This window comes from Paramormyrops kingsleyae, chromosome 5 (genome assembly GCF_048594095.1).
Source record: "Paramormyrops kingsleyae isolate MSU_618 chromosome 5, PKINGS_0.4, whole genome shotgun sequence".
Taxonomy (NCBI): domain Eukaryota; kingdom Metazoa; phylum Chordata; class Actinopteri; order Osteoglossiformes; family Mormyridae; genus Paramormyrops; species Paramormyrops kingsleyae.
The window spans coordinates 22117114-22129992 of record NC_132801.1 but is presented as its reverse complement, the minus strand read 5'-3'; the positions used below and the strand labels follow the sequence as shown (position 1 = coordinate 22129992).

Below are 12879 nucleotides of genomic sequence, written 5' to 3'. Positions count from 1 at the left end.
ATCACTAACAAGCACCAGGTAGAGACCTGCGCGGGACGGATTTTTCAGTCCTGCTCCCGCAAAATATATATATTATTTTCTCTCGCTTCCGACCGCGGTATTCAAGTTTTGTCCCGCTCCCGCCCGCAAAATCCCCCAGGTAAACATACAAGTAGTTTTATTTTTACCGCTTCTTCCCGCTACTCTGTTATTTGTTTCACTTGCTTCCCTTTTGAGTATATATAAAAAAGAAACGGAAAATAAACAAATATGTTTCGTTTTATTTGAGTTTAATTAAATGGAATGATGAACATTGACACGAACGAGGAGCTTTTCAGAACATGCCATCCCGTCCAAGCACCAGGCTGATTCTTTCTTGGGGTGTCCGGTTACGTCCCCCGGCACTCAGAGCTCGGCAATTGTAGTTTCTGTAGACGATTCGCCTGTAAATTGTTATAATTTTAATTTAGTCGTTCTTGTTGCTTTTGTGCAGTAGATAAATAATAGAGTATTTGTTTTTAATAAATTGATTTTAAGATAATTCCATTTTGCGGGAGTCCCGCGATTAATTCTATTCTCCCGAAACCCGCACGTACATGAGGACCTTACCGCCCGCACCCGCATTCACCCATCAAATCTTTTCCCGCGCCGCACTCGGTGCGTTGGGTCCCGCGGTACTCCCGCTGGAGTGCAGGTCTCTAGCAACAGGATTCAAACACTAGGAGATGCTAAGAACATTGGTGAAACAGGAATCTAAAAAATTAGATACAGGGTGGTACAAATCAAAAGATCAAAGGTACAAAACAAAGACCAAAACTGAAATACATGAGCACAAAAGCATAATTAACTTGGGGAAAACAAGAGATCACAAAATGTCCAACACCCATGATGGTTAGGAATGCGCAGTACTCAGCTGCACGCTCAGCCCATTCAGCCATGCAGTGGCTCAGGGAGCAGTTTAGCAGTGTAAAACAACAGGGACTGTGAGATGAGCTAAACCTAGGGAAACACAGAGAAAAAAATGTGATGACCAGGGACACCTGCTGGCAAAACAGGGAAACAACAGGCTTCCCTGGAAGTCCATTGTGGTGTTTGGGATGGATGAGTCAGATTATATAATCCATACACAAGTTCAATGAATTAAGATGCCTTGAGGTACGTGTAAAATCGCAGTGATCATTCAATATACGTCAATTAATTGTGTTACCAATGAAACGTAATAAGTAAATATGATTTGCCAATGTTTAATTTCTGTTCTTTGTGTATGTTGTCTTATGCTATGTTGAAAATCAAAAGATTACTTTATTCTCGAAAGCTACGTGGTTGAGACTGTGGCTGCCGCTGGTTTCATATTCAAAAAATATTCTTTGTGCTTTGGGGGACTGGACTGGAATAATTTTCTCCTTTATTTTCTCGTGAAAAGTCATGGCAATGAATAAAGGATTGTTTGTGGCTTTCATTACCGGAGTGATCGATTTTATAACAAGCTTATTGAGTAGAACCGAGAAACAAAATGTTATTGTTAGGTTTAGGGGGAAGTTTTGGGCACAACGTAGCTGTTGGGTGAGACTTACTGGGGGTCTCCCAGTTCCTCAGGTCCCCAGGTAAGCAGTTAACATGCCCCTGCAGTGTGTGGGAGTTTACATTATACACAGCTGCGTAAAAAATTAAGAGACCACAGCACAATTTTTTGTTTCACTTATTTCTCAATTTTTGAGTGTGTCTGTGAATAATATATATTTTTGTTGCAAAGTGCAGCCTGATTGTTCTGTTTCTCATTAATGAAGGGCTTCTTCCTTGCTTTATTGGATTCCAATCCTGCTTCTATGAGCCAGATACGAACTGTCCTAGCAGTGCACTTCAGACCTGCACTTAATGTTCCCCATTCCTTTCTAAGGTTGCAATTGATGTCATCCTCCTATTCATGAGAAACTGTCGGATAAGTTTACGGTCATCTTTGGCATTGGAAGGTCGTTTCCACCCTCTACCTGGCTGGTTTCTGGTCGTTTCCAGTGTCTCCTGCTTCACTTTATTCTTGTGTACTGCTGTCATAGAAAATTTGAACCTGGAAGCAACTTTTTTCTCAGTGTAGCCTTCTGCCAGCAGAACCACAATTAAATCAGTATTTAAAAATGCAGATTTATTAAAAAATATACAGTGGTCTCTTAATTATTTCCATGGCTTTGTATGTGCATGAGTGTGCATAAGCTGCTTGCTAACCCACCAGATGTGAAGATTGTAGAATGGGGAATTGTTTTTTTTTCTTTTTACTCTCCTTTGTGGTGTGCTGAGAGTGGCTTAATTCCCCGGTAATGCAGAAACTACTTTGAAGAATGTTGTACTGCAGCTCAGTGGTTTTTATTTGGAATCTACATTTTCACAGTGAGACTCAATTTTTCTGTTGTTTTTATGTCATCCAGAGTCTCATAATCATGAATGAAATTCTTTATGGATTCATGAATTGACTGAACGCCCTGCAAATCAGTCTATGCGCCTCCTGCCTTCTGCTGTCCTATGAATATGTGGTCATTAAAAAGGGACTGCACAGTGTTATGACAGGGTGTACCCTCATGTGATTTACTGTGGTTAAAAAATCATGGCCTGCCCATCATTTTGCTACTTCACTGAGAATTCTCTGTATGGGAACATAGCTGAAAACATTCAGAAGCCATGGAAGGAAACAGACTATTCTCACTTCTCCAGGCCTTGGTGATGATTACAGTTGCTGGCATGACTTTGTAGTACCTACAGACCTTCAACTCCAGATAAAATACAATTAAATGTGTAGCATACAGAATGAAGCAATAGGCTTTGCACTCATCGGACTTTTGAAATGTGACCGTAACAACAACAACAAATTTATTTTTGTATAGCGCATTATCACATTACATCGTCTCAAAGCGCTTTACAGCATCCCCGCCCAAAGCCCCCAGTGAGTAAGCCATAGGCGACAGTGGCAAGGAAAAACTCCCCAGAAGGAAGAAACCTTGGGAGGGACCAGACTCAAAGGGGGAGCCCATCCTCCAGGGGCCGGCAGGGATTATGGTAATCCTACCATAATCTTAAAAGGGCTCCCTAGCCCATTCTGCATCAGTTAGCTCGAATGCAAGAGTTTTCCCTGAGTTCTCTAGTTTCATCCCACTGAAATGCCAGTCAGGTCAAATGATTTTGTTTGAGTGCCCAGTCTAAGCCATGTGTTATTGTACTATATATATTGTACATTATATAATATATTATACTGTTCAATAACTTATTCAGCATGTATACGTAAATTATTTACACTGATTATAATTAAAATCTCTGTGCTCTCATGTGTTACAGGAAAATCCCATCAAAATTCAGTCATTTCATGTTGGTGTCGCAAACTGCAATATGAATCTATACAAAACCGCTTTTTTCATATATAGTAGAAACAGTTTTATGTGGAACTGCCTCAGTGGCATTATTAATGTGCTACGCATGTGACTGTGTATATGACTGTATGTATCACTACATATCTGCAAAGTGTATATTTGGATGCATCACACGGAATGTTACAGGTACAAATGCAACATGAAATTGTACAGATATTTGCTGAGTGAAGTAGGAAGAATATGATTTCGTAAAAGAAGGTTAAAAGTGGACTAAAATTAATAACATTAATAAACCAGATTAATTTTCTTAGATTAACTGAAATACATTTACCATTTTAGTGTCTACTGTGGAAGAAAAAATATAGATCAACCTCTCTATTTACTCGAGTTAAACCACTTAGAATGAATCTCCGGACCTCTCAGTTTGTTGAGCAAAGTTATCTCTTTTATTCAAGCAATCCAGCCAAGCGCTCTCATCACGCTCTGGCACCAGGTACCCCGAGCACAAAGAGCAACCAGTTGATAAACCATAACACCCAATTCCATAATAGGACTTCTAAGTCGTGATTGGTCACAAAACACCAACAAAGCAAGCTCAGATGTATAACAAACACAATTCTCCTGCTCTATTGGTTCACCTTCGTGGCAGGGTACATCCACCCATTTTATGCAATTTTATGCAAATTCCTCGACTGCTAGACTTATACTTGAGATGTGGATATAGATATTGATTTACTGTAAATACATGGTTAACATACAATTCATGTGACAGCTACTTATACATTTGTACTACTGCGTAACATACTGCGTATGGCCTACTGCGACTGCTTTATAACTACAGCTCTCTGTGCACCAGGTGGGGGCGCTTCCACTCCCTCCCTGCAGGTGGCTTCTCCCCCCCCCTTCTCCACTGCCCGTCTCTCTTCAGCGTCTGGGGAACTATCCGTCTCATCATGAGGCGAGGGCACACAGTATTCAAAACAATCCCTTCTTGCCCAAGACATAACAGACCCAATATGTCTTCCCACCCGGGCCGACCGATGTCCAATTTTCTTTCCAAATCTACCATGAGACTTCAGTATCACAAACTGAAAATGTTGAGAAAGTATTCAACATTTAAAAAGAAATAATGCTGTAATATAAAAATGTTGTGTGAATATCATACATTCATATGCAAGCACTATATTCAATCCTATTGACTATGCTTATTGAAAAAAATACTTTTGAAAGGCAGAACTTGCAAGATTCCCTAAGAAAAATTCCACAATAAAAAATCCAAATACACCTCTAACCCTAGAGGGGTGAGGTAACAGTAATTCCCATTGCACTGCTATGGTACTGATAAAATATTTTTCAATTCAAATTTTCTATTGCAAGAATCAGGACAGTCAGAATGTGAAATAAAGCCATGTGACATGGGGGGAGGGGGCCCAGAGCATGTGGTTCACCTTGGGAATAGGGTTAGGGGGTCACGTATGGGGTCACCCACGAAACACAAGGGTTAATACAAGAACCTAAAACAGCCACTTTGGCAAGAAGTAAATATAATGATGGGCAGGCTGTCAGGGAAAACAGATCATTATGGCGACAGACAGGCTGGGAGTCAGTGTCTCAGCAGTTAGTCAAGATACTAAAAGAGGAACAAGTGCATTGAATTAATACTCTCAGTCACCTGAGTCACGCCTCCAACCCTCCAAATGATTAGTAATGATACTGGGGCTTTTTGAAGATTTGTTTACAGTTTTAGACAATCAGGTTACTGCTTACCCATAAGAGAAGAATACACTGAATACAAGAGTATCTATTTCAGTCAAATATTCTAATGAAGCTACAGGGTTAAAACAACATGGATCTGGTATTATACCGAAAGTAATCATTTACTTACTGTCTGTCTGTCTGTCTGTCTGTCTGTCTGTCTGCCTGCCTGCCTGTCTGTCTGTCTGTCTAGTTCGTGAGTTAGTTAGTTCCTGGTCCCCTCAGCGAATAGTTACGTATTTCTCCTTGTACTGAACAGGACTTACATTCAGTACTATTATAACTTTACATTTTATGTCGCAATATACGATTTCCATTAGTCAGCCCTCAGAAATAACAGGGCGCAAGTCAGGGATCCCCAATCCCACGACTTCAATAAAAACGTCATGAGGTACGCCCATAAATCTGAGTGATACAAAGTAACAGAGAGACTGTTTCCAGCCGCACTCAGTTTCCAATCTTGAGCATACTGTAAGCAATGCGACATGGACATTGACGGTTCTCTACGGAGCATGAAGACCATATGCGTGGAACCCTTTGGAATTAAATGTATTTGTTGTGTTAACTAGCAAAAGCAAATGCAAACAAATGGAAACCCTTGCGAAGTCTGAGCTGATCATGTTATATTCTAGACCAGGGGTGGCCAAACTTATCCGTAAAGGGCCGGTGTGTATGCAGGTTTTTCGGATAACCTGCAGGTCAGCTGTTCAAACCCAGGCGTGAGGACTCTTCAGCCAATCAGTCCTCTAATTAGTAATCTAATTAGGGAGTTGCAGCGAAAACCCGTATACACACCGGCCCTTTGTGGATAAGATTGGCCACCCCTGTTCTAGACTAAGGTGCGGATCTACGGGGTGGCAGATGGGGACCTCTTCCCCTGAAGAATCCAAGAAATCATTATTATGGAATCGAAATCAATATAATTCATAACAGCTATCCTGACTTAAAGCACGTCAAATATAATCTCCCAAGCTCGAAGTACCATGTATACGCTACCCCTCCAGTACATGTTGGTTTGTTCCCCTTTCACCCAGTCTCCCCTGGCTCTCCTTCCCACGCCACGAGGCGCATAATAAGCTTTGAACTTACAGTAATACAACTGTTTGATAAAATTTTACTACTTTCTAATTATTTAAACATACTTTACACGAATCAACAACGTATGATGTCGTTTCTCTGTATCTTTGTGGTAAGCCTGGGCAATATCTAAAAAAATAATACGCGATGTTTTAATTTTAAAATATCGGGATAGACAATGATATTGAGTCGTCAGGGATTGCTGATGTTTGTTTTTTTAATAAAAGCAGCGTATGTGTTTTTGCGTTTTTGTAATTATTAAATTGTGGGGACCCATGATTTCTCAACTATGTGATTAAAAACCTGTAACCTAACATTTTTTCTATTACTTATGGTTAAGGTTAGACATGGGTAGGGGTTAAGGTTGTTACAGCTGGGTTTAGGATTATATCTCGATCACTTATATACAATAAACTGCTGATTGTTGCACTGACGCTGGACTTTGTAATCGCTGATCGTATTTGCGTTAGGCCTAAGTGTCTCATGGGCCTGCGTATATACCTGCGCATCTGAAAATGTTTCCGTGTTGCATCCCCTAATACCGCCATGCAAAATTTTCTGAATCCGCACCTGATTGTAATACATAAAATGGTGTTTGATTCACGCAGTTTTGCAATCCGGGATAAAAACAAAGAAATACAAAGACGGCTCCTAAGAGCTGTGAACAGTTAATGCACCTGAACAGCGTGGGGTGCAGGGGGACCACATTCAATGACACAGACGGGGGCCTATATGTTACTGATGTATCACTACGTAATATTTACTGGGACAAACACCGCCCACCACCACGCATGTACGTCCACAATGAACACGGACACATCAACCTACGCGTACCTACCCTCTGATCCGACGACGACGTGCAGAATATAAATATAAATGTTGGCCTACCTAATGTAGCCGGGCAAAAACCACCCCATCCATTACAGACCAGAAGGATATCCATTAATTAAAGGTCGTCCTATCGCAAGTAGTATCGTTTGCCTCCACTAAAAATATCGATTTAAAAAAATGGATATAATGTGGGCTTTTAAATTAAGTTTCTATCAGTTTGCATGGAATTCTTTGTAGGTATACAGATAATCGTGACTCGTCATCAGCAAAACTCCCCCCCCCACCCCACCCGCATTCCATGTAACAGCGAAATTTCCCAGGGAGCCAAAAAGGTTTTGAGTCAAGTAAACATATAGACATAAGCGGTCTTTGTGTCCTGTAGGATAGAGACCTATAATTAGATACGTGGTATTAGAAAGTGAAAATGGTCGATGACGAAAGAAAACATGAGGAAATACACTGATTACGTAAGGTGGTTTTAATAAAGTCTAAGGTAATGCATTCGACTCGTGATTCGTAACAATTTCGAAAATGTGGACACAGAGGACACCGAAAATATATTGATTCCCTGAGAATTGCTTCATTGACTCGCTTTAGAATGGAAATTCCGGAAAAAGAGACGACAGAAAATGATTTGGCCAAATGTGTACCAAGAACGTATGCAGGCTGAACGACTCCGCCAGACACATGCAAGCTGTATTTTGTAAGATTTTATATTTCACATAAAACGTGACTATCCAAAAGTTACAAAATCTAACTTTTTAAGCGTTGAACTGTTTTGGGGAATAAATTACTATCAATATTGAATGCGCGTTTGTTCTGTGGCCACTTTGAGGTTTAAGCATCAGTTTGTCAATAGTGTTACGTTCTAGTCCCATAACGAGCAATTGTACAGTAGCCTACCCATTATAAAGAAGGGAATATACCGTTTATGAACAATTCAAGTCATTGTGAATGAGCATTTATTTCTGACTCCTGTCCAAAACGTAACATTCTAAGAGCTTACTTGGTTGTGGTAGTGTGGGTAGGACTGTAATCATAAGTGTGCTGGTTCAAATCCCATAGCTGGCTGGTTTATGTCACCCAATGGCGTATGAGACAGTTATATGGTTTTTTTGGGGGGGGAACAATTTGATAATTTAAATCCTACGGTCTATGTATGTATTTATTGGGGGTGATGAATAAAATCCTAATAAAATACTGGGGGGAACAGCCCCCTGCCCCGATTCCTATATATACCTCACCGTTGAGTTGTACAGATTTCCAGCAAGTCCCATTAACCCGAAATTCTCCAGGGATAATTAAAAACGTCCGCTTAATGAATGTATGTAAGGTAAATATGAAACCACTGCCGGGTTTTTCATGCGCTTTCATTTTCCATGCTTACAAATTTCCGCCCATTTGTAAATTTGTAAAAACCAAAGCCTTTATAAAAAGGCAACAGCATCTGCGGCTATAATTATAGATGGTTTACTTCGTCGCATGTCCTTATTTTTAAGATCTACAATGAATCTTACAGCAGGTTTGCTTTTATATGTCTTGGTCATTTTCCCTGCAGTCCATTCAAGATGTATGGCTGGAAATGAACCGAATCACTACATCACTCGAAGTCTTCATTTCTTGAAGTCCATGGTAAGACCTTTTATTTTTACTGTTAATGTCATAATTAAAATTATTGAAAAGATAATCATATTTCACAACGTTACTAACCATTTCTGCTGTGCAAATTAACAGGGACCGAGACTGCCGTCAGAGTGCTCTGCTGAGGCGATGAGCATACGGATCAAAAAACGCCCGAAGAACGTAGACCAGGTAAGAAATAGAATAACAGTTCAATTAATTTATTACCGTGATGCGATTGCATTTTGTACGGGATTAAATTAGCACCCCACCCCCCAGTCATGTAAAATTACATTGTAATTTGGGTCCCTCGCCTTGGAGGTGATGCAGTCTTATCGCTGACTTCTTTTAATTATTTATCATAATCTAAATTATTAAGTTCAACAAAGGGATTTTAATAAACACAAGTACTTTATTTTAACTTCTGTAAAAAACAATACGCAAATAAAGCAACGCAATAAAAACATAACATTTGTGAAATAAAATAAAGAATAATGACAGAATGTAATGTAATAGAAATAAATATATTAAAATAAATAATAATTAAAAATTTTTTATGCAAAATAAAAGGTGTAAATGGTCAGAATTTTGAGGGAAATCTGCGCTGCCTGTCAGGATCAGTACCCATCCGGTCCTGTCCCGTCCGCTCCTCTCCCCGTTTGGCCAGCAGTTCTTGCAGTTCATGCCATTTGGGGTTATGTACCTAGTGCGTTTGCCAGCTCCTTGGGCTGCTGCGTGGCTCAGTGTGTGGCTAAGAAGCAGCCATCCCATCCATCGTGAACCAAACATAATGTGATAGTTTGGGTTGTTCCCCCCTGGTTTCTTATATTGAAATATAGACTTTTGCTTTTGTGTCCTTCTTAATGGTTTCCCTACCTGTGTCTTGTTCAGTTATGTTTTGTTTTACTTGTGTTCCAAGTCTCTCCTAGTGTCAGAAACCCTAGGTATTTATTAATGTTTCCAAGACTCTAGTGCCTGTTGATTGTAAATGTACCCCACCTGTTCCTTGTGGCCCTGAGTCCTCAGTGACTGGTTAATTGGTTATGGTTCTCACCTGTCCCTCATCTAGTCTTGTTATCAAGTGTATGTAAGTGCCTGACTTTGGTCTGTTCCTCAGTTGGTTATTGTGGTTGTTGCTGTGTTTGATCTGTTTGTTTGGTCGGTCTTGTGGGTTTCCAGATCCTGCTGGTACTTAGTCTTCTCTTGTGTTTAGTTTATCCTTTTCTCTGTTGTGTTTGCCGTGCCTTGTTTTTGACCCCATGTGGTTCTTTTGTTTTCTAGTCATGTTTTTCGTAAAAAACTCGCCCTTGTGGAGCTGCAGATTGGTTGTCCATCTGTTCCCATGCTCTACCATAACAGGATGACCGAATAAGGAACCGAACAATACCATATTCCATACATTGAACTTGGTTATCATCGTGGGATCTTTCTGTTCCGTTCCATTTTTGTGGTGCTGCTTACGAACTTCAGTGGTGCACTGAGAATGAGAAAGAAAACACACATGATATTTAGTTATCTAACAAGGTAGATTTAGATGGATATGCATTATAACATTTGTTAGCTGAGTCTGAATGCCATGTAAACTTAAGTTGTTAAAATAATTAGCCTATAGTGCAATGGCACTAACAGGCATAGGTAATTGTCTGTTATAAATGAACAAAACTAGTTAGCAAGATGGCTAACGTACTAAAGTTTCTTAACATCAAGTAGCCTATTTAATTGAGTGAACAATGCAGTTACCACTTTATCAAAGTTTGGCTTCCAGATATGTAAATTCTCTGTGATTTATAAAAAAAAAAATCACAATTACCATCCATCCATCTATCCATTTACCCACCCATTCATTTTCTGTACCAATTACATTTACTAATTTAGAAATGATTGTAAGGTTTGTAAGGTAAAGGACTGTTGTGAAATAATAATGATAATATAGACTTTTAGCAGCATCTTATTTAGAGAACATGTTGGCTGCCGTCTAGGCGTCAGTGGCTTTTGAGGGATTTTTAGCTTGCCTTTAATTTTTTCACCATGTCATAATTCAGACATACCATGCTTAAACATTTATTGATGCATTATGGGTATAATTCTGTTAGTAATAAATATAGTAATCAGGGGTGCAGGACAGATTTTTGAAGTGGGGGGAGGTCTCAACTTTTATGAGGCATTTGGTGTGATTTGGGCTAATGGTTTATTACAATACACAGTGATTTACACGGACCTACAGACATACAATGTTACTTTTTGTCTGGGATGGAGTTGCTAATCACCCACAAATAGCCTGTTGGACAATAGCATAAACAACAGATAGCCTTCTGTATAATGTGTTGCAAGTCACTGAACCCCAGTATACTATAATGTTACATTTTATGTGAGGACACATTCTTGATTTATTGCTTTATTCTAACAACCATAATTTCACGTTAGGTTGAACTTAGATTAAGCAGTTATCTTTATTATAGTAACATAAATTAGTCTATCAGAGATATGGAAGAGATTCTGTGAACAACTGTATCCAACACAGGCTTGGTATAGATTAAGCCTATATAAAATGTATGTGTACTTATATTGGTTGCTATTTGTAAATCCAAATCCTTTATAAAAAGGCAACAGCATCCACCGCTATAGTTATGGATGGTTTACTTAGTAGCGTATGTCCTCATTTTTAAGATCTACGATGAACACTGTGTTAGATCTTTGTGTTTTCCAGATAGTTTTTTTTCTGTATTGCATAACACTTTGGTCTGTATGACCAAAACTGCTTCGGGCACAACTTAGGCAGATCAGTTCTCAACTCGTTCAGGACCCAAAACCCGCCGCGGCGGATTACAAACAGAATGCGCAAAGTCACAAATGCGGCAAGTATAGATGGGTTTTGAATAAAATGTTTTAGAAAGTGACATCGGTGTTTGAGTTATTTATCCTTCGTTAAATCGGTAGGTCATCGTGGAAGTGGAAAATTTTAAAACCATGTATAGGTTAAAAAGAATGCGTGTTTTTTTACAATTATCTACAAACGGAGATAAAAGGAGACAATGGCAATGCATGCGTATAGGCACGCGGATGCGCCCGCATGTGAGGGGACTCCTACCTCCAGCAACCACATGCTGTCAGTAGTTTGTGATAGTGGAGACATTTTGAGGAGTTCAGGTATCACAGGATCCAACCCTATTTAGGGATGCTGCTTATCGAACTTTTGTTTTCTTTTTCTGTCAAAAGTGGGGAGACATTTGAAGGTCCCAATATAAGTGGAGGGGACGTGTTCCCCCATCCTACCCGATAGTAATAATAGAAGGGTCACAGAATGTTGATCATATTGATGATTTTTCATTTGCTGCTGCATGATCATTTGTTCCTGTTTTAGTTATTATTAACTAAAGATCCATTGGTTTCAGACATTCGAACAAGCTATCAGACTATCAAGTGAACTCTTCTCCGAAGATTTGCATTTGGTGAAATGGAAGCAGTCCAGTCTGGAAAATCTCCAGCAACTCCTTGTTCGCCAGAAAGTCAACTATTCGCGTTGTGTAAGTTTCATGAAATACATGCTTGTCACATTAACATTTGATTTGCTCACACTTTATGTTAAAAGGAAAGGCTCACAATAAAACCATAGCACTTTAAACTGTAGTGACAAATAAAATAATGATATATCTGTAATCCCGAAACAGAGGTTCAGGTATTCATACGACTGCTCTCTATTTCAGCCGAAGAACTCAACCCCCAAAAAAACAAAGACGAAGAAAATGGAAGATTACTTCAAAGACCTGAGAGACTTTTTATCAAAAGAAGTAAGAAAAGCGTTTCAGTGCATATGAGTCAGTACATACATTAATGGTAGATTTACAGTACATCTTATCCCTGCATCTGACACATAAATGTTTTATATACCTTTTATATGACTAAAATTGCAAAAGGAAACAAGAAACTGATCACACCAATAGTAATGTGGTTGTGTGTGAGGCCTGTATTTTTAATGCATCACTCTTTTGCAGAATCACAGCCTTTGTGCATGGGAAATTGTAAGAGCTGAGATGGAGAGCCTCTTTGAAACATTGAGGAATTCTCAATTTATTGTCAACATGAAGAATCGGAGAAAAGACTGAAGACAATGCTATCTATATTTAGATATTATATATCATTGAATTGTATAAATTCAGTTATAAGCTATATTATTTATTCTCGTTATTTATTAGGCCAATATCTATTTTTATTTGCACTCCTGTAATATTGTAATAATATTGTAATAAAAGCTGACATTACATCA

The 12879-nt window shown here is 39.1% G+C and overlaps 1 protein-coding gene across 1 annotated transcript in view; it reads left to right on the top strand.

Moving 5' to 3' along the window:
• LOC111856795 (interferon beta-like) overlaps positions 1-12879 on the top strand; it is a 13536-nt gene extending 657 nt beyond the window's left edge. The window contains exons 2-6 of the mRNA XM_023837038.2: positions 8554-8627; positions 8730-8807; positions 12008-12139; positions 12320-12403; positions 12608-12879. Of these exons, the coding sequence (XP_023692806.1) occupies positions 8568-8627; positions 8730-8807; positions 12008-12139; positions 12320-12403; positions 12608-12718 (465 nt within the window). The 5' untranslated portion in view covers positions 8554-8567 and the 3' untranslated portion in view covers positions 12719-12879. The remainder of the gene's footprint in view (positions 1-8553; positions 8628-8729; positions 8808-12007; positions 12140-12319; positions 12404-12607) is intronic.